We start from the raw sequence: 23,301 nt of genomic DNA on the forward strand, positions 1-23,301 counted from the left end.
CATTCACGCCACCCTCGCTGTTCTCCGCCTTCTCTCGTTCCTGAAAAGCAAACACAAAGGCCACACCCACGCATTCTCGTAACCATGCAAATAAGACGCTCCTTGAGTCGTATTTCTATGGCGCCACGGCGAATGTGCATGAGTGGAAAAAAAGATAGGCCTTGGAAGGCGGAACTTCCTGTCTAAAGCGCAAACATGAATTCTTTGGCGTGCGTATTGCGTTAGTGTGCGGTATACGGGCTATGAAAGAGTTTTTCGTCTTCCCGCTCTATTTTCCGCATTCATTTTGCGCGTGTTTGTTCATGGCGTCATTTGTGTGTGAAGAAAACATTCTTAAACTTCTCGACCGAGAGTTTGCATGGCGTCTTTGTTTGTTTGCTAGTGTTTTTTTTTGTTTGTTTGTTGTTTCGTTCAATATATTTTCGCCTTCGAGAGAAAGGGGGCCATCCAAAAGAATTCTCTCTTCTGGCAGTGAGCTACATAGATCACCGCCGTGTTTATTTCGAGTGGTGTGTTCTGTTTCCATTCAGACATCCGCATTCTTGGTCTTTTTGATACTAACCGTGTTTCTGAGCAATAATATACTTACCGCGAATTGCGCGGGCGAGAAAAAAAAGCGAGTAAAAGAGATATATATGACTATAGCCATGCAGCCCCTGCTGTCAAAAACGAACAACTAAGTACGAAACCGGCAAAGCGAGCAGCTCGCCGTTATGAGAGTTATGAAAGAAACCTTATGAAAGAAACGTCAAGCGTTTATTATTGTGCGCAGTTGTGTTGCGTTTTTGAGCGCCTGTTATCGCATGCAGACTGCGACATAGACGAGTGGGAACACAACAGACCCTTGTTATTTAAAGTGCTTTATTATTTCACGCAAAGATGTATATACTTGCATGACAGTGTGACGTCACCCACGTTAACACCGACGCATTTTAGAAACTCCACGAAACGCTTTCGCGTGTCTTCACGCGGGCACCCCGCAGTGGGTTTCGCTTGCGCACACCACGTCTTGAAGTCGTGTGACTATAATTACTTCTGTGTGAAGCAAAAGCAAATTTTAATGCGATATCATTTAAAGACACATCGAAGAAAAACACCCGGCGTCGTCCGGCTTCGTCCTTCATAAAATGAGCCGATTCGTCGACGGAGTGTGTGACGTCTTGAGACCATTTGACGCGGCCAAGCGCTGATCGGTCGACTTGGTGTGTGACGTCATGAGGCTACGTTACAAGCTGGAGTTGGCAGATGTGCTGGCAGATGCGCAGGCAGTTGGCAAGTGCGCTGGTCACGTGACACGACCAACCGCAGTGACGGGCTTAGCGTCAGTTGGCAGGTGCGCTTGGTTGTGTGCAGCCGAGTTTAGACAGCTCCGCGTATTAAGCTTTAACGGCGCTTATGTCTACCAGAGTGGAAAATACCCGCATTCGGAGTGTATTTCGGTGAAAATGGAGTATCGGCGACTGCACAGGTTCAGCGTATGCGGCGAGCACCAATGACGGAGGAGGAGAAGCAGGCCAAGCGGTCTCCATACTTTAATAAGATTGCATTCTGAACGCGTAATGTAGTTGAGTGGAGGAGAAGCAGGCCAAGCGGACTCCATACACCTCCCCCCTTCCCCTACCCCTTCCAGAGAGGCATGGGAGACTGCCCTTCTCAACTGCTCCTCGCTTGAGTCCCAAAGGGCTCTGGTGAAACGGGCTAGAGACGGGGCATTGTCATGCGGTGTCCCGGACTAGGGACGCCGACCATGTAGCGTGGCCACTCTGTGGCTCCCAAACTCTATTTCAGAAATTAAAAGTTTTCACCACCACCACCACCACCCTGAATTTTTTTGTTTTTTGGAGCGTTAGCTCTGCTGATCGCGTTCCGAGCCTCCGAGTCAAGCTGATCCAAGGCGGATGCTGACTCCACGGATAAAACCCAATATGGTGGCCTCCATAGCAACGACATTGTATCCTGGTGGTTTCCATGGTAACCGAGGTGGTTGCATAACAATAGGCGGCAGCATAATGCGGGAGCACTAAAACTCGAAAAGAAACTAGGCCGATATCATATATATACCTGTCTGCCGGGCGCCAAAACCGGCCACTTAGTACCGACGTTCGTGTAAAATTGGCGGGCCAACCATTCGTGAGAGAGTGTTAGGGGCGGTGGCATACGATTCCCCGTTTTGTGCAGCATAAACTTACTAGTTAAGTTAGAGTCTAGCTCGCGGCAGAGATTCGAAACGGTGACCTATGTTAGGTGTGTTAAGGCTCACTATCCGATCGCTGCCTCAGCGTCGGCTCATTTTCCTTTTTCTATTTAATGTAACGCTCTCATGAATCCTATCTGGAGGGCAGGGGAGTATCTGTTCTCGCTTCGGCGAGCGCGGCTTCGGCCGCTTATCTGTTTTTTAAGCAGCGTCCGCTCCGGCGGACGCAGTTGTTGCTGCGACGCGCGTCTTTCCTTTCCTCTCTCTTTCCTTCCTCTGATCTTTTAACTCTCCTCTATCTGCACGAGGCAGCGGTGGTGGCTTGGCTCGAGCCAGTAGCAGGCCCGTGCAATTTCCTTTTCATCCTTCTCTCAGTCACAACAACAACAACAACAACAATCCTATCTGTGATGTAAAGAGCCCTCTATGTTCTCCATGCTACACATGTCCATGTCCACTTGCGCTATCACCTGCTCTGAATAACGACAAGTAATCCAACAGTCAGTTACCCCTGTCGTTGTCCGTAAGCTCAGCCATGCATTCTGAAAAAACCCTTCTGATTAGCTCTTATGTTCGGAAGTAGTTTACTGAAGCTTATTTCAAAGAATATTACGAAGCGTGGAACTTTGAGCGGCCATTGTTCTTGCTCCTAAATGCACTTATAGGAAAAAAAAATGAAAGGTGACGCTAATTTTTGTATGGGCAAGGAACAGATTAAACAATGCATCGTCAGTAAATTAGAGATAGATAATAAATAAAAGCAATAATGTATCTTTGATAGGTCCACTTCTCGGACTACAACATCCAATGTTCGCTTATTGTGCACTTTGCGTCGGTCACAAAAATTAGACGAAGATAATTTATGCTGTAATTTGGCCTGTAGCTATCATAGTACAAAGAAATTCCAACATGGGTAGTTATTATATCTGCCGTGACATTTAGGTGTTGGGCAATAACAGTAGCTTCGGACGGCTAAAGGCTGAGGCCGATGTATTCACCGAGTCGCGAACTTAATAGCTGAACCGGCAAACGGGCAATAATTGACGGTTTAACGAAGTGCCACAGCTAATAATGAATAATGTATTCACCTGCAGTGTTCTGCTGACGGCCCTCTGAACAATTACGTCGTCACTACTTGACCTGCGCAAAAATTGGCATACCGCATGTAGGTTTTCGTTTTAGAACTCAGAATTTCACAGCATTAAAAGGTCGAGAACGAAAACATCCTTTTATAAGACGACTGCCAGCTGCTACATTCAATTCCAGACATCAGGAAAAACGTGAGTCCATTACCTGTATTATGACCATTATTAAGCGATTCCAAGTGCACTAATACGGTCATGCTAGCTTTATAATCCGGCGTCACTAATGGAGCTTAACGACCGCCGTTTCTCTCCAGCGCAGTGCCAGCCAAATGAGTACCATTCACCAAAGGCCAAGAGCAGTTCATCGCTGACCCGAACGCTTGGCTTCGGATTTTTTTTTTTTTTTTCGCTACTAATGCGCGCAAACACAAGATGTGAACACACAGATACACTCTCTCCGGAAACGCTCAACTTCCGTCAATACAACCGGCATGCATCAGCTGCGCAGTCAACCGGGAAAGAGTACTTAATATGCTCGACCGAGCAGCTTCCGCTCTGTATGTCCCATAACCACAACAAAAGCCATTCACTGAGCCGTGCATTCACGCACACAGCGGCTGATGCCTTGCATTTGAAGGTAACAGCCGTTTGCGGGCGTACACAAATGAGGTGTGAAGGAAATGTCAAGTCCGTGGTTGTGATTCTTTGCACGAACACAAAATAGTTGCATTCCTTGCGGAAACCAAGCTTTGCGCAGTACAGCCAGATTTGTAGCGCTGGTTGCCTTTGCCTTGTTGTGCACTTTACGCACGCGGCCATAATAACAACGGCGATGTGATAACAGTAATGGTGGTGGGATGTGCGGTCGATGAAAAGAATTAGAGGTTCCTGAAAAGTCCAAGAGACAAGCGGTTCCTGCATACATATTCGTATTTCCGCTCCTTGCAGATCAAAACACGAGCTCCTTTTTCTTTTTATTTACAGGTCACTACAGTGCTCTCGAACACGGGTGCACCAGAACCTGGTGCTGGCGCTCGTGGTCCATGCCGTTATGCTGGTGGTGCTCTCGATGCCGGTGGTGCTCAACCCTCAGGAACCGACGCCATTCGCACAAATTGTGAGTAAACTTTAACAACCCTTTGTCCAATTCCAAAGTTAAGCCAACCGGAAATTAACTAAGAACGAAAACCACGCAAAGGACGATACACAGGGAAGAAGTAGGCAGGACGAGCGCGGACTTGCAACTGTTTATTGAAACACATCTTCCTTCCATCACCAACCCTACGCATGCGCAACAAGCAATCTCTATCTAATCGAGTTCAGGAACTTCAGTTCCTTCTTGTACAGATGGGCCGAAGCCTCGCTTACACACTTTTCGGGTCCATATCTATCATTCTGCCAGGCTTCGATGACCTCACGTGTTTTCTGGTCTTTGGCACTTCCGATTATCTTTCTACGCTCAAAGAGTGGCGTGCATTTATTGTCACACGAAAGACAGTGTTTTGGCAAATGCATGCCGCTGTGCGAGCCCAACGAATTTTTGAAACCACACGTATTCTAAATGTAGTGGTGGTGTCAAAAATTTAGATGCCAAGGAGTTCGCTTCTGGGTCATGTTGTTTTGCTCGTTCTGCTACGTCAGCGTTTTAATTTTGTCAAAGCGTCTTTACTTTCACAGCGGCTATGCTTCTTCCCGGCCAGCCAATGATCGTTCATGGAAGGTGTAAGCGACAGGAAGAGAGACATGTAGCAAACACAGATGGGAGAATATGCCACTCAAATTTAAATTTTGCTGAAGCCTCATACATACTAATATGCCTGCAATGATACAGCCTGCGCATGCGCAGTAGCCGCCATCCACGCGAACTAAAGAAACGTAGGCAAACGGAGTGTTCGAGATATTCAATAAAAATCTTAGCACCACAACACGTACTGGAAATCCCCCTGAACATTTTGCAATATTAAAAAAGTGTGCCATATGCATCGGCTTGCGAATTTTACAACTGAAACAACATTTAGCGGCTATAATGCGATGTGGAGCGACAAGTGTGCACTAACCGTATAATAATAATAATGGCTATTTATTTGCGCCACGAATGCGCGAAGATGCAAATACACGAAGCCGAAGGGGTGCTGAAAAAGATGCCATATTGACAGTGGGACAAACCACAGGCCCCCGAACTAGCAGCTTAACCCCTTACGCTATCGCGTCATACCTTTAAGGTGGAGCTTAAGTTTCTCCTCTAAATATTTTATATGAATATCGTGGCTCACAAGTACAGTCCGAGCACATCGTCGACAAATGCGCGCCATCGTGATTACTTGCCTTTTATGCGTGCGTCCTTAATAGCTCGGTAATGCAGAGGCCTCTTTGTGCGACGTATGGCTTTTCACAAGCCGGTAAGACATAACAATTCACTCCCAGTTCACTTAAAGTAAGGCTTGATACGTTTCTTGTTGGAGCCGCCCCTCTCGCGATTACGAGCAATGGGAGGAAGCACCTCGAAAAAAATTTGCTTTGTGCAGAAAACACGTGAGCTGTACTGAGTATACTCGCGACATTCTTTATACTTTGGGCCTCTTTCGGAGCATAGGGCCCCACCTCAGGTCTTACTTAGTAGCGAGGGACGTCTGCACAACCTCGCCGTGAGCTAGTCCTTTTCTTCGTATAGGCAAGCCTTGTCTTCTCCTGCCGCAACCGTGAGCCAGCAAAGGCAAACGGCTGGAGTAAGCCTTCCTAAGTGGTTGTGAAAATTTCCCTACATATTATGGGTGCACTAGTTCACGTGTGGTGACGCAAATCATAAGGTCAAAAATCCTTTTTTTGACAACGCTTGACTTTGTAGAGTTATTAGGACCCAGAGAAGTCAAGTTCGGAATGTCAACAACTGCTCTGAGTTCTCTAAAGAGATTCCATTGGTAAAATGCATCCTCCACATTGTTCTTAAAGATATGTACACCAAAATTACTTTAATGTCCTTAAGGCCGGAACAGAATTCGACAGGAAAATTCCACGAAAAACTGACGTCACGCAAGAACCGATGAGCTCCTTCATTTGTGAAGAAAGAGGTGAAGAAAGAGTTGTTTGTCGAAATAGTTGTAGTTGGAAGAAAGAAAGTTTGCTACAAATTAAAATGTTATTAAGACATAGAGCTGCGTTCTAAAAGGAAACTATATTCCATTATCCCACTCCCTCCCCCCTCGATAATCTGCTACGCTGCAACACGCCAACCTAATTCAAACCCTCCTATTACGTCTTCACATGCTGAACCCGCTCCTTTTTTCTCAGGCCTCTTCACTGACCATCACCGATGTGTGCGGCAAGTTCTAAACAGGTTCATAAAATCTATCTCGCACGCCACCAAAAAAAACACAAAAGAACAGTTAATATTCGAAAGATCCTAAGAAACACTTTTGGGAAAAAAAGAAGATGCTTACTTTTCTTTCTTTCTCAAAGTTGCAGCACTCACTTATTCGCAAGTTCCACTTTACATGACAAAGCGGGAACGGAATGAGCATAACAGAAACCAAAAAATTGCTTTTCCTTTTGCATTTTCTTTCCTTCCCGCCATTAACCGCCTGCGGGCGGCCGTGTGTAATGCGGCAGCGGTGGTTCGTAAATCTCGCAGTGGCCGGCATTGTGCCCTCGGCGGATAGACAGCACAATCATGCATGCGCATATCGTCAGCGAAAATGAGGCTGCAGTGATTGTGGGAAAAAAAGCAAAAAATTAAAATTCATTACCATGCGCCTAAACCGTCAAGACGTTATTTGGGATCTGTACTGCTCTTCTTCGTCCTTTATTTCTGTTTCTCACTTCAAATACATCTTTGTTACTTTTTGTTTCCATTCTTTCGGTAACACTTGAGATTCTATATTTTTTTCGTTTCTGTAACGATGTTTCGAAGGAAGACAACAAGCCTTTGTGTAGCCACTTATTACCTTGTCTTACATGAGCGCACTCCTGAGCACTCGTTCTTTATACTTTCCTTGCAGCGTTTATTAATCCAATATACGTGTGTATCCTTTAGTACTAGGCAGTACACACTATTTCCTGTCTCACTCGAGAACAGCGCAGAAGAGTAATCGAACTAATAATTCTTAGAAATTTGTTAAACAAATTCCTGAACGAAAGCAATCCGGTAACGTACAGAAATAAACAGACCGTTAGCTTCCACAACTCGCATAATTTCTACTCTTTTCCTTTGCTTTCTTCTTTAAGATCCTCCGTGCGTCGGTCGACATGTCAGTAGTACAGAAAATAGCAAAAGACGAAAAAATCCACACAGGATGAAGCTACTTCAATTTTGGAAAGCGTTTGTGTTTTTATGCAGAATTGTGTCACTTTAATTAAGTTGTCATAAGATAGTCAGTTAAAATTCTTTGGTTAAGTTATTGCGCGTTGCGAGCTAATGAATCTTTTCTTTTTGTTTCATAGTACTACGAGTGAAGAATTTTGTAGTCTATGTCATTCATTCCAGATTTCCAGCTGCTTTTTTATATGTTCCAAAAGCCCCAAAAAGGTGGAGGGAAGGTTCGCAGTGCACTCATTCTGAGTTACCCGCGCCTGCAGGCTCGGCACAGAACGGCGAAAGTCTGAAACGAAGACGCAAGGTGCAGAGATCTCGACCTAGAGGAATTCTAGTTCAAAATATGAGATACCTTAATCATGGCGCGTACCGCTACCGGTTACCGCGTACTTTTTAGTCTCGACGAGGCAGGCCATCGTGCTGTTGACAGGAACGTGGCGCCATCTGGCATCCTCAGAGCGATCTGCGCATGCGCAGTGGTGGGGCGTGGTAGGCGGTAAGCGGTAGCGGTACACGCTATGCTAAAAGCATCTAAATTGACTGTTCACGCATTTCTTACCGCTCCGCGATGCAAGGTGTTCTGTGCCAAAATTTCGTCACTCGAAAATGAAAGCTGTCTTTCCGGCTTCTTTTCTTTAAAGCTTTTCGCAAACTTATTGAAAAAAATCTGTTAAATTACAAGCAAGCCTTTCTTCTGAGGAGTCAGTGACAAGAGTAGTAGTTTGGTTGGACGACCGCTCTTTCATTTCTGCATGTGACGACAAGGAGTCGATGTGTAACAGGTTTCTTTGATTCCACGAATGTATTATCACACATAACTGACGGCACGGAGGTAAACTGTGGAATGTTTCCGCTGTCGACTCGTTTCTGCGTTAAATCCTCAAGCGGTCGTGTTCACTTCACGGAAAGTATACCGAAACTATGTCACAACACAGCGTTATGAATCCAGCTATGAATAAAAAACTAGCTTATCACCGAGAAAGGAATATTACAAAAGAAACATACTTTCAATATTTTTAAACTTACAGCCATTTTCCGCTCAGTGGGTTACTTGGGTCCACATATGCAAAGAGTATTCTTATTCTACGTTTTCGTCATTTCTAATGTTTTCGGTGTTTCAGTTCATTTCAATGTTTTTATCTTTCTAATGTAAAGTGGTGATTGAAAAAAAAAAATCCGGGCTATGCCTGGACTGCCCCACTTCAGGAATATATGCGTGCTGTACAGAGTTTTTTTTTTTGTCAAGTATACATAGCAAGCGTAATGCCCGAGCAAACTTTTATGCACTCGTTTGGTTGCGTGAGTATTAAGCTCTAAAGTTAAAATAACTGTGACGTAGCGTGTGCGTCAAGTCCACTTGGAGTAGTCACCTGTTCTCAGCGTCACGACACAAGCGGATGCGTATTTTTATTTTCTTTGAGATTGTGTCGCACGTTCCAGTTGGGCCCACTCAGGAGGATATAAGGAACAAGGAAGCCATCGTTCGCACAAGCACAGACATCTACATTTAATCTAAGTGGCGGCAAGACAACCAACCACACAAAAACGATCACTCGAAGAACAAACGCGGACACAAAAAGCACGTGTGAGTGAGGAAAGAGGCCGAGAGAGAGAGGCCAGAAACACGTGCCTGAACTGTGCAGAGAACGCGTAACAAATAAAAGCACTCTGCGCATTTCAAAATGATAAATAGCCAATTCTTAATGCAGACGAAATGCAAATGGCGCCCTTGAAGAGTGCGATGTGATCAGTGTAATTATGAAGTCGAGCGGTTTAGAAAAATCGCGGAACTCTCCATCGGAAAGAAGCAAAAGAGGATACTTCTATTGTAAGCTGCAGAATTACGTAAAGACAAACCTTTATCTCAAAAATGCACCTGCTTTTTTTTTGGAAGGACTTCTAAAAATATATGCGCTTCTTTATTTTCAGTCTCAAACGAAACCACGGAAGCGCATTTTCAATATGCATATTTGTGAACAGTCGCATGCAAATTATGGAGCATACAGCCCTGCGCCGAGGCAAGAATTTAAATTAATTTTCCGGTTGAGTTAGTTTGCCACCTAGACGTCAAGCGTTCATTAATGCTGCCACATTTTATTTTACGCTTCTGTCGAGACTTGATTAATTTGAAACTCAGGTTGGCGTATCATTCATGCTCCAGATGCAAATTACCAGTGTGGGTGTTTTCTTACCGCCATACGCCTCAGCGTCAGGGCACCCCCCCTTAATGAAAGTAAAGGCACTCACGAAAGATGCCATGTCTTCCAAAGGTATTTCCCCGCATTCATCATAACGAGCAGGCTGGTATCTGCAATATCGTGTTTATACAGAAAACGCGTAAATTGTATATTATAGGGTTTAATGTCCCAAAGCGGCGCATAGGCTATTAGGGGCGGTTTAGTGGAGGGCCCTGGATTATTTTGACCACCTGGAGTTCTTTAGCGTGCACTGACATCGCACAGCACGCGAGTGTTTTTGTATTTTGTCTCCACTAAAATATGGCTGCTGCGTGCCGGATTGAACTCGTGACTTTCGGATCAGCAGCCGCACGTAAGAGCCATCAAGCCACCGCGCCGGTACAAAGAACAAAGACAATCTTTCCAATCTTATGAGAATTGTTAAATCCGAACAATTCCATTAAAATTTTCACGTCGCAACAAGAATTTCAGTGACAACGTCAACAGCAGCGTCATCATTGATTCTAACAATGACATCAGCGTTCCAGCTCGAGGTACTGCAAGTTCTAAAGCAGCGAGCATTTTACTGTCGCTAGCGCAACAATCTGTGCCACGAGCTTCGGTGAGCTTTCGTTCTGTGTTTCCTTTGCCTAATTAAGGCTGACAGCAGCGTGTTTTCCTATCCATTGTAGCGCGGAAAGGGGACGCCGTTCTTGTCACTGTGAATCAATGAAGCGTTGCTTTTTGGACCGGATGAAATATAAAAGACCGCGTGCAGTACATTGAAAGTTTCGCGGTCTGGTGACACGACCCATGCTTCCGATGCCCGCTGACAGGAAGTTATTAGACGCCCTCCAGCTGTCACTTGCCATAGACATCCCGCAAATAGGTAAGATATTTCCTTATATTTTCTCGCGTCCTCAAGAAGAAATTCATTTCGGGATTTCACTCCCTGCTTTGCTCCGGGCGATTCCACCGAGACAGCGTAAAGAAATCGAGTGGAGGAAAGGAGGAAAATAACGGGGAATGCTTTGTAGCGACGACGGCTACAAAGAAACACTGACCCAAGAGTTTGTTGACAAGCACCAGCAGAAAGCAATTTTAGCCGTCCGGCTGCAAATATTGGGTGGAATTCCATTCTAGGGAACCCGTTGAGACGCCTCGGGTCTTTCCGGCTTTCTGAAGAAGGAAACGCGCTGGAAAATTGTTTTCTTTTGTTTGACTAAAAACATGCAAATCTGCTATCACTATGGAATGTTCCAGTGAAAAAAGAATAAGATACGCTTATTCCAACTCCGCGGCAAATTTCTTCTCTCAAAAAAGAGTCAGAGACAATCATACTAAAATTTTGGCTAGCTGGTACAACAGAACGTCAGTGAACGTTCCGAGAAGCAGAATAACTGTAAATAAACAGTGAACAGCGAAGCAAGTGGATGTTGTCCTGTGTGCAGATTTGTTACCGTCTAATTATCTGGCGAGGAACAAGGATTTAACCTTGTTATTTTTCTTTCGGCATTAACATTTCCAGTAATTTTGAAAGAAAAAGATATAATAGCACCTTGAGCAGTTGCCGAGAAATAATATACAGACAGAGTATTATATTAGAGCAAGACTAAAATACATTAAAGAATAAAGTCTTTCATGACTGCTCACGAAAGCTGCGGGAAAGAACAATATTAATTTCTAGATGAAAACTTGCGCTCATGTGGCATTGTGCCCTTTACCACTTTCATAACTGGCTTACGATATCTTTTACTCGATTTCACTACACACTTACTTGTTCTGTCATCTCCAACGTGTACTGACCGAGAATGAAAGCAAATATGAGTGCCCATCACGACCAATTTCTTCGAGCTTTTGAATACTTGGCGCTTCTAACGAGGACATCTAGCACGCGAATTGTTGCCATAAATTTTGCAGCTTTTCCTTTGGATGTCCAGCTGTGCATTACTTCGTTGTTTTTTCTTTATTCACCTTAATTCAATTTCAACTTCAGTTTAATGACTTACTTGTACGGCTCGGAAATACGCACTCAAAATATAAACCCACTATATTTGTTGAGTCTTCCCAGATATCGCGTTTGTGTGCACGTGAGGCACGTTTTAGTTCAGCTATATGAGCAATGTAAATTATTTGCCGCCCTTCAACACCTCCACCAAGCCTATTATATAGGCACGAAGCTAATGTACTGGCTGGCAAACAATTTCAAATAACAAAACAAGAGAAAAACCGTGATCGTTAGTAAAATAAAAGTTTTCTGATGCTTAACCAGCGCCCGTCACTATATGCTATTCTACCACCTCCTCTTGAATGTACACGGTTTGTATTTGTTTGCATAAGCGACAAGCCTCTTCTCTGACCATACCGTTCCGCTTCATCACAGAGTAAATGAGGCTTAGTGAAGTACGTTCCGAGTGCTGAACGGGAAATGCAAAAAAAGGAACCAAGAAAGAAGTGAAAAATGTTTAAGCAGAAAAAAATTGCTCGAGAGCACTCCTGACGCACTAACTACTTGTGGACTGCCAGGTAACATCTGCGTACTTCATCCTTCCATACATTTTGCGTCTAGCAGCGATCAGAATACGCTCACACATGTCTCTTTTGGAGGTCTGCCTAGTTCCAATGTTTTCGAAAGGCCAGAGGGAGAAAGAAAGAAGGGAGAGGGGCTCTTATTCGAAGTGGTTGCACTGGTCCTCTCCTCTTCGCTTGTTTGTTGACGGCTCGTAACATGGAAAGAAGTGCCAGTACCTCGCGCAGTACGATTACGAAACTTTGCGAAGAAACAGCTGCAGTCGCTTCCTCGGACAAAGAAAACAAACAAAAAGAGAAGCTCATATGTTTGCCTTACCAGTGCGACGAAGGATGAGCAGGCCGGGATGTTGAAATGTTTTAAATGAAGCTTCTCGGTCTCATCGTGTGCTTATACTTCTCCTCGGTTTATTCACAAAACACCGCACACTTCCTTTCTCGGTTATTTCTTCGTTATTCTTTTTTTTTTTTTGGCCGCGGTTGCCTGCTGCCCAGTCATTTGAGATTCCTCCGTTCCCTTTTTTGTATTTTTAGTTTCCGTCCGACCTGGCAGCAGCTCGCCGACAGGCCATATTTTCGCGGCTGCTGCCCGCGGTCTCGCTACTGCCCTGCGAGTCTGCGCTCTCCGCCATGCTCGCACACGCCGTAAGTCAGCGGTGTCGAAAACCCCGGCTAGTGTGGAGGAACGTAAAAAGTAACGAGGAGAAGCTACCTTCTCAAGCTAACGCCTCGAAGTTTGGGTGAAGTTGGAATCTCTTGGGAGAAATGTATGGACGTGAAGAATCGTGTTGAGAAACGCAGATTCACAGCAAGTTTTAATGCACTCTTTTCTCACTACGTGCGCGCATCACAGCTTTGCCACGTACTGTCGGGCGCTCGTGCGCACAAAAGTCCCTTTACCACCTCCGTAATCCACTTTTATAATTTTTAAGGGTGCTATTGTCTTCAATACACACATGGAAAAGAAAGGTAAAAGTTGTGCGCCATGCGATTTCTTAAGAAGCACTCAGATATAACGTTTGTACCGCACCATTTCTAGGGCTTCTGTAACCCGTTTATAATTTTTGTTTGGAGTTTTATATCTGCAATACATGGGCGCAAAAAAAAAAAAGGCAATATGTGCAGTACATGACTTCTTCCGAAGCGCTCATAAGTAAAGCGGCATCATTCCAAAATTTAATCACTGCTTTCCTGTGTTATCAAGGTCGGCCAACAGGCACCTAATACCTCCTTAACGCATTGCTCCGCAGCCTAGCGAAGTTTATTTAGTGCGTAATAATATGAAATATAAACAACGCAGCTGGAGACCTTGCATCTATTTGAGTTTAGGAAGATTATGTATCACTTTCACACTCAGATTGTGTAAATGATAATAATACCAACACGGATATCGCTTGTTCATCGTCTCTGTTTCAGCCATATGGTCACTATACCATTATTATAAACACAACTCCTTTTTTCTGGTTCGTGGGCTACTTCTTGTGTTCCCTTCCTCACTGGTGCAGCTTAATGCTTCACGGACTGCTTGGCAGGCAAGAATATAGCCGAGCACACAAAAGTTGAAGCATTAAACAGCAGCGCCCGTACTCGGTTAGTATCTGAGAGGCCTTAATTACAAATCTAATCCCAAGATTGGATGTTCGCGCTGTCATAACATACCGCTTCGAAGTTTCGACAAGTAACATGCGAGCCTTGGCGCTTAAGAAACCCTCGAGGTACTTAAAGTACATCAGAACGAGCTGCAGGACGGGAAAAAACTAATTTCTTAAATCGAAGCTGAACTCGTGGCTAAGTTAACAGCCTGACTGAAAACTAGTTGCATGTTGCACTTGTTAACCAACGGAGCCTGCTGACCGAAACACCTCCTCTAATTAGGCGGCGACATAGTAACAAAAGTTTTCGCTCATCAACAATTTTCTTTCACTTAAACTGAAAGAGGCGAAGTATGTACGAAGAGCTGCAGTTCAAGCGTCGCAGCTTTTGAGTAATATGTTCTAATAACATCAGGCTGATGCAGCAGCTTCTCGCGACATTTTTTTTTTCGAACCCTTCACTGTCGTTCAGTACGATAACATTTTAACTTCAGCAAGAGAGAAATTAGCGATATACCGGGGATGTTTCTATCCGCAGGCAAATAAGTCTGTACTCTTCTTGACTAACGAAAGACGGCCTGTTGAACGTGGGAGTAAGTGAACATCAAAACAACTCTAAAAGTTTATTGGCTGCTGCTAATATGTTCAGTACTGCATATACGTGGTCAGTTTCTAGCAAAGGAACATAACTTACCGTGTGTGTGTGTGTGTACGTGCGTGCGTGCGTGCGTGCGTGCGTGTGTGTGTGTGTGTGTGTGTGTGTGTGTGTGTGTGTGTGTGTGTGTGTGTGTGTGTGTGTGTGTGTGTGTGTGTGTGTGCGTGCGTGCGTGCGTGCGTGCGTGCGTGCGTGCGTGCGTGCGTGCGTGCGTGCGTGCGTGCGTGCGTGCGCGCGCGCACGCGCTTGAAAGAAAACAGACGGCCGAAACTTTAAGAAAAGTGCAGTGTTTCTCGACCACCTCTGTTTTCTTTAACCTAGCCCCTAGGAACTTTTCCGGCCCTCTCTGCCCGCAGTATTGAAAGCAGCTCATACTCTAGAAGGCATTACTGCGCTCAATTCGGTGAAATTTGTATATTCCCGCTTCATGTCTGGCGTAGTAGATTCATTGCTGACATATGTACGGCCATTAGTAGACAAGGATAGAGTACTGATCGGCTCGTGACGATACACATATGAAGAAAGCCAACAGTCACTGAGAGCATGGAAAGTATAGAGGAATGTTTTGAAATTTCTTGCTGTATTGGTCAATATGAGAGAAGCAGCGTAACCATTTTTTTATTTGAAAGATTATTGAATATAAATTAGGAGAAAAACAAACACAAGCAACAGTTGGGATTCGAACCCACGACCTCCGCATGCCGCGTGGAGTGCTCTACCAGCTGGGATACGACGGTGCCTGTTAAAACTTTTACTTTCGGGGGTATTTACGTTGCAAGTAACCTAACCTTCAGAGTGTTCACCAGCGCCACCCTCAACCTTAGTGGCCAACGTAGACATGTTTGGCTATACGGCAAGTGTCATGTAGAACGGGATCGATTGGGGAGGGAGCCAGAGTTGGCAGAACCCGCCTATGTTTTCTGTGGCATTAAGGCTGCCAGAACCGAGGTCATAGTTAGATTAATTGTGTCGGAATGCTAACCGTATTTCCATTAGACCATGGCACAAAGACCAAACTAAAGCATGTCGTCCTCTAGGTGGTCGATCGGCACACTGCCATCCCAGAGGTGCTACGAACTAAGGATACCTCTCTCATACAATCATCATTGTAATATAGTCCTTTGCGAAAATTGAGCAGCTTGGTGTCTCGCTTTACTACCTAGAAAGCAACACTTGAATCTTTTATGCATATGTAGTGGTTCTAGAGAATAATTAGGAAAAAATTAGGTGTAGGAAAAAATGCTTGATGCCCTAGGCTGCCATCAACAATACCGCGAAAATTTTGTCCCTAAAATCACACCACTTTCTTTTCAGGAGTTCTGTATTTTATTCTGCGCAAAGTTAGTCTGTCTCTTATTGACGCTCATTCCGCGTTTATGTCTTTCGTATCCACGCTCCTACAGGCTGCATGTAAATGAGCAATATAGTAGTGTACTGTAAAGATATTTATTCGGTTCGTATACACACCAGCTTGGACTTGAAGACTGGATTGTATGACTGTGCCTATAATCAGCAGCACCACAGAGTCGCTTTCCTCGTCTCCGTTTTTATTTTGTACGCTCGACGCATCTGTAGCAGCGTATGTATTGACTTGCGTATAGCGTCGGCAGAGCACACAAGGCACCAGGAAAAGCTTCCGTCTCGAGGCGCAGTCGGTGCCGTCAGCTTCCAGGCCATTCATTGGCAGCTGGCGTCATCTGGTGTTGCTGTCTCTCCTCCTTGTGCCCCGACAGAGAAAGATTTGTTTGGCGCGCGCTTTCTGTTTTCGGCTCATGCCTGTATAAACACCACTCCGGGGAAATGTTTTCGATACACAAAGCGGCTGAGCGACCGCCTGGCAGGCACCTCTTGCGTTCAGCAGACTCGTTTCTTCGCCATTGCGAATCCCGGATAGCGCACCCCAGGGCAAGGAAAGAATTTCCTTCGAATCGAGCAAATTTTGGTCGATTGAAGCCCCTGAGCGATCATTGAGTGTTGGGCAGCTGTTTCTCCGTGAAACTGCTTCCAAACTCTTTTTTTCAAAATCAGATTCAAGAAGTCTCATAATAGTAGCCCTTGAACAGCGCTATTTGCCCTAGCGCACTTCCTGTACGTTCCCTATTTTAGGGGCGAATTCAAGCCAATAGGAATGATAAGCGGGGTTTCCTGCGTAAACGATTATGCTGCGGATTCATGCTACGCAACCGGTAGTTTATTCTTCTCTTACATAATTGTTGGTTGTTAATGTTTGTGGAAAACATAGTTTATTTTTACACGAAAATGTTACAGCTCAGCTGTGATCGAGGCAGACTGTTGTCATAAAGAAGTAATTACTCACTGACATACACCCGAGCGCAACCGGCTACAGAGGAAAGCTATACAGCATTCTCAGAAGCTTCGTAGTTAAAGAAAAATTCGTCCTGGTCCGGGTTTCGAACTCGGGACCATCGCTTCACCGGAGCAGTCGCTCTACAAATTGAGCTAACCGGAACGGCAAGCTTATGGCAGGGCGAGAGAGCATGGATCAATAACTCGAAGTGGGAACTGTGTTGGTAAAATGTTCGGACAGAGCCTGCAAATTTGTGCGCGAGCGGCACGAACTTGATTACTTTTTGTATTTTATACATAGTGTACAAAGCTCTCCTCTGTTCTTTCTTGCTATCGCTCTCCTCTATACTTCGCCTCGTTATCCTCCCTTTTCCTTTCACCTGCCCCGGCTGCAGCTCGCGTTCTTAAGATACTAGATAGCAATTGCCGCGGCCGGCAACATTTTTGTCCTTCACTTTTTGTATTTTTTCTTTAAAATAAACCACTACCACCTGTCCCACCATGGGACATAGCGACGCCAGCGTGGGGATCATCCCTTCTGTTGGCTTCACAAAGCGCGCTGACCAGTCACCTTGTCGGAGGGGACCAAGGGCGGAACAACGCCCCTTTCCCGAACTGAGTCGAGAAGGCCGCCAACAGCGCTCGTGAAATGCCCGGACAGGTGCTTTTACTTTGCTGGACCCAATGTGGCGGGATATCTCATCCGACTACCTGTTTTCCCCGTGTATCGAAATGAATATTGCTCACGTAACCATTAACATTCAAGGCAAGAGTTATGGTATAACATCTATATCTTTCGCCATTTATTTTTCAACGAAAAAATGCACAAAAGTTGTTGTACAAAGAAAATGTAAATAACAAATTATTGTTTCTATTTTTTTCTTTTTTGCATATAAAAATCCGTCCCCCCCTCCCTCCTAAACCAATCGCTGGGACCGCCACAGATTCTTGTGCGCGGCTCTAGAATAATTTCAACCACACAAAATTCTTTACCGTGCCGCATAATCACACTTCACAGCATTTTTGCATTTCGCCTCTGTGGAAAATCGGCCGTTCGTGGGCTTAAATATCAACGATACTAGATAAACGAACTTAATCTCCTAACAGCGCTACAGCCAGGTGCCATCGTTCATGCGTATGCCCTCTCTTCTTTATCGTACCCGCTATATTTTTTTTAAGGGCTTTAAATTTTCTGTTAACCATTTTCTTTTTTCTGGTAGAACGAATGAATGCAGTAGCAGTGATTCATTTTTTTTTTGTTCTGCATGCGACGGAACGAAGAGCATTACACTCCTTCAGGTTGCTTTATTCAAAATGATTTCTCACTTGAACTCGCGCCAACGGAATGTTCGCTGGGGGCAATACTTTGCTAAACCTACTTCTTCAACGCCTGGCGTGGCACGAACTTGCGGCAGATGGTTTCATTTTTTGCTTTTTTTCTTTTTGCACCAAGAAAAACATTTGAGTCCGCTTTAGAGTACGAGCGAAACCCCTCTTTAGAGCACGTAAGAGGGAAAGCAAAGAAATATGACGATAATTTTATTCGACTAAGTTTTCCACTTTTGAGTAGATAAATTTATGCCTTCACGGTTGCTTGACTGTAATTACTGTATGCACGTAAATTTACGCCATCATAACACTCACAAATAGCTTAATGTCATCTTTTTCTGTCCGCTGCTTAGCGTTAAAAAAAAAAGGTTGGTAATAAAAATCTTCGCACTTTGCACGCCCTAAAGTTATGCGCTTCGTTAGAGCGTTATAGCCTTATTCCATAAGTTTTCCGCGATGGGAACCACAAGCAGAAAAGGAAGCGCGGAACTTTACATAGCCTATTGCGAAACGCGTGCTCAACGAAATCACGAAACTGCAAATTCCTTTTAGGCGCACATTCTGTTCGCGGACATGCGCAAGCTTAATCCAATAGACTGCAGGCACTATTTTATTACCACTCACTGGTAAAAAAAAAAATTGAAGGCTTACTCCAGCTCATTTAAATGCGTCACGGAGCCAACACAAAGTGGTTATATGAATCGTTTAGCCTGACAAAGTGTTCGGTTTCTTATGTGCCGGCTGCATGCGTAGCGTTTTTGAATGTATTCTGTCAAAAATATTGGCCTGTCGCCAGCGTCAATAAAATTGTTTTCACTGGATCTGTCTTAAGGGGAGAATAGGGAAAGAAGGCATTTAATTAACCCTATCGTCTCGAGAGGAAGTCGTATCATTCACTATTTATGTATGTCCCACATCCACTAACAATATCTTTACTCGCAATCAAGGCGTGAACAGCGCTGTTGCCATTCCTTGGAAGCGATTTCGCGCTAAGAAGTCACCTAATCGATTCTTTATCTTGACCTTTCCCGCGGCTAAAAATAATCCGTCCGATAGCACTACCGAGCTGTACCGCATTCTAGCAAGAACTACGTGGCAAATACGGGATGCTGAGTGCCCCAGGAGTAGGCGTGTACATGAGAGTGGAAGATCGATGCGAGATTAGTCGATGAACCTAATAGCTTTTATACTGGTGTTGTCGATGATTGTAGGTTGGGGTAGGCTACTTTGATCCACTAGTATAAAAACTAATAGTTACTGTGCTGCTTAGTCGAGTGACAGTGATTGCTTACACTGCCAAAAGGTCTTAGTGGTGGTGAGGTCCGTCTGTAAAGCAGCGTTCATTATTTTTTATTTTTATTATGCTGCTTGGGGCAACATACAGGTATTGCCCACGACAAAAGCAGGCGCTCAGCCTTCTGACTGGGTCTTGAACTCGCGTGGGTACAGCAGCAGGAGCGGTAATGACGCCTGCATGCGGCATACGCAAAATTTCAGCATATTTTTGCACAACAGCTACAAGTCATTGATCGGCTTTGGGTAAATAAATACAATTAGCAGAAATATTGTACACTCATTTGCACAGAAAGTTGTGCACAGAATGCAATAGAATGCATGACAGAAAAGAGTGTTTCTTCTAACCATAAGCATATGAGCATATCAAACAGAAGAAGAAATAGCGTTGTCGTATTTAGAATGAAGTTATTATTTCGATTTAATAATCGAAGCAGTTCAACAAATGCAAAATTTTATAATTTTTTTATTTTAACAGCATTGTAATCATATCACACGTGCAAACTAAATTTTTTCCACCAATTTTTTGCCCACCCATTTTTGCCATAAAATTTGCACCACCATTTACCACCTGGCGAACTTATCCTTTTGCCGTACTATTTCTTTAAGCGCGTTGACCAAGCTCGTAAAATTAGAGCTGATGCATTCCACGCGCAATCTGTTACGTCTTTCTTGCGCGTACATTGAACGCACCCGCCTTCCTTCAGAACTTCTAAGTATTCATGGTGATTTGTTCTTTCGCGAAACCTTAATACTCACATAGTGCGAAACAACTCTTGCAAATTTCGTAATTCTATTCATGCTGTGTTTATTGTTGCGTCTACTAGATACAGTCGTATAAAGTAAAACTGTTGTTATATTTGTTATTTTCCTTCGTAATGCCATATTTTCTTGTTATGCTTGTAACCACATCCCTCTACAGCGCCTTTGCCGTGAGGGTACAACAAATATAAAGAAATATACAAGTTCATCTGAAAAGGGAATAGGGTGCACGCGATTGCTCTAACATCGGCCTGGAAAAGCTGATTCCACGTATTTGATTGCCGTGTGAATTCTTTCTGAAAACACGACACGGTTTAATAAACTGCTTCTCTCTCTCTCGCGCTGTATGCCTCTCTTTCTAGAGTACTATATCGATATATACTTAGAGGGCGAAAAGACTGTATTACAAATCTCAGTGGAAAAAAAAGAAAACACGAGAGAGAACTATACTTTTCCTGCCTCGTAACCTTTCCGGAAACATCCCTGGTGTAACCACGCAGTCATGCTCAAAGAAATATAAGCGAAGCGCAGGCATTGTATTGAAGCCTGCTAGTACCCAACCATGTAAAACATTTAAATCGTGTTAGGGACTGTCTGGGATCGCATAGTACGGGTTTAGCGTCGCAGTCGAGTTTACAGCATGAGCAAGAAGTTCAATCACTCACTGCTTGCTATTGCCATCGGTTTCAGTTGAAACCAGACGTACACAGGCGAGTCCTTGCTAAACACAGTCAAATACCAAAGTGCACACTCGCAAAATAAATAAAAGACACACTACGATCGCAAGGCATACGCGTTCAAATCCGGAAATAGGGTTCACCGCACACCTGTTCGACGAGCAGTGAGTGCAAACATGCATGGAAAAGATGATGAAATTGTTTACACGCATGGAACACAACGATGCAGAAATAATTGCATGCCACTTCCACTCGGAAAACCGTAAGTTCTGGGCGCATTCTAAGCACTTAGATTACTGCCCTATGAGTTTTCAAATCATACCCAGGTTATAACGCAATATACGAGACAAACATTTGTCAAGCTTTTTCCGTTCCCTTTCCTTGTAAACATCTCTGGCGGCAATGTCACATAACTCGCGTTTCAGACAATAGTTCTGGGTCTGCAACAGAGTAAGCTTAGGCAGCTTTCCGAATGTTTATCCGGATAACTAGCTTGTAGGATTCAATATCTGTGCGTTTTCAAAGCCTAGTTCTCTTATTCGTGTTTCGGGGTTATTCCCTGAACAAACGTGAATTGTTTTCTCAATTTGCAATCTGTAGTGTACTTTCGAGGCTGCAATTTCAATCTCCGCGTTTGCGTACTTATATAAGAGAAAGGAACACTCACATTCGACGTGTCCTCCTAGCTAAACCTTTTGCTCTCCGCAGCCGCCCCTGTGCAAGAGCATCCTCTCCCTGAAGATGTATGCGGCCATGGCCTCCATCAACTGGATGTTCGTCGAGGGCCTCCTTCTCCACTCCCGTATAACGATCTGCATATTCCGCCAGGATGCGCCCTTCAAGCTCTACCACGCGATTGGCTGGGGTGAGTGCCGCTCCACTTGCATCTCTTTTTAAGCGAAAGCCTTTAACAGCTCATACTCGCGGCCATGACTGTCCGTCCGTCCGTTATATCTGAAGTGAAAGTCGTAGCTAGTCGTTACTAGTAACAAGTCATGACTAACTAGTCATTAACCAGTCATCAGCTAATTAGTCATGACTAGTTAGTCATTACCCAATCATGACTAGTTAGTCATCAACTAACTGGTCACGACTAACTAGTCATTTCCAGTCATGACTAGTCTAACTGGTTAGTCATGACTATATAGTCTTTAAACGATCATGACCAGACTAATTAGTCATGACCAACTATTCATTAACCAGTCATGACTAGTTAGTCATGAATGGCTACTCATTAATCTGTCATGACAAATTAGTCATTAACCAATGATGACTAGACTAATTAGTAATAACTTACTAGTCATTAAACTGGTTAGTCATGACTGGTTATACATGACTGGCTAATCTTGACTAGTCATAACTGGTTAGTCATGGCTAGTTAGTCATTAACCAGGCATGACTAGTTAGTCATTAACCAATCATGCCTGGTTAGTCATCAGATGCATGTGGAAAGGCGTTCGCCTCGTGCACTTCAGGTCGTCAAGATGCCCCCAGAATTTTTACTGCGAAAGCATCACTAGTCCCATTGGGAGAAAAGCGGGCGGTGTGTGTTCGTTAGTGTGTGCACTCGCAGATGGTTCAGAATATCTCAGCGATGGCAAGAAGCATATGGTGACGTCATCAAGCGGCCGCATGACGCACACAGCCAGCCGTGCACGGCTACTTCAGACAGTCCTATACATATCGTTCTTCTATATATGCTCGCCACTGGCAGACCTCCATGAGGCGCCAGTTTTACCAAACACATTCGTTTCAAAATAGTCACGCAATCGCTTGCCGCATACAGGCTTCTTGGTGGTGTAATACGATTTCTCGTTGCATATAGATTACGTTTGCTAGTCAAACTGGGGGCTAACTTGCGTCAGTGATTCAAACCGTTGATATGCGTACCTTCAGTTGTATGCCTTCTCAGACCTTTCACCCTTTTCCTTGAGGCAAGGTTGAGATATCCAAGACGTGAGGCAGTTACTGCGTCATTTTCCTTCCTAAAATAAATAAATTGGTTTTTGAGGAAAGGAAATTGCGCAGTCCCTGTCTGACATCTCGCTGGACACCTAAACCGCGCGAACGTTGTTCGACGAACGGTTGCATCATAATTTTGATACGAAAATTGATTTTTTTTTCCTCAAAAACCAATTTTGGTATCAACATCGTGATGCAACCGTTCATCGTACAGCCTTCCAGGTGACGTCATATGCGTGTGTGCGTGTGTGTGTGTGTGTGCGTGTGTGTGTGCGCACGTGCGGGCGTGCGTGCGTGTGTGTGTGTGTGTGTGTGTGTGTGTGTGTGTGTGTGTGCGTGTGTGTGTGTGTGTGTGTGATTTTTTTTTGGGGGGGGGGGTGTTAGTTCACCCAGAGACGGTAACCCTTTCTTTCTGCGTGCGTGCGTGCGT

The 23,301-nt window shown here is 44.4% G+C and overlaps 1 protein-coding gene across 1 annotated transcript in view; it reads left to right on the forward strand.

The window, feature by feature from the left end:
* The window catches only part of LOC149372447 (corticotropin-releasing hormone receptor 1-like), a 164,943-nt gene that overhangs the window by 115,692 nt on the left and 25,950 nt on the right, over positions 1–23,301 (forward strand). The window contains exons 5-6 of the mRNA XM_089586356.1: positions 4,264–4,396; positions 21,618–21,774. Coding sequence (XP_089442482.1) covers positions 4,264–4,396; positions 21,618–21,774 — 290 coding nt within the window. The remainder of the gene's footprint in view (positions 1–4,263; positions 4,397–21,617; positions 21,775–23,301) is intronic.

The sequence above is a fragment of the Amblyomma mixtum genome, chromosome 1 (assembly GCF_055824585.1).
Source record: "Amblyomma mixtum isolate Tamu chromosome 1, ASM5582458v1, whole genome shotgun sequence".
Lineage (NCBI taxonomy): Eukaryota > Metazoa > Arthropoda > Arachnida > Ixodida > Ixodidae > Amblyomma > Amblyomma mixtum.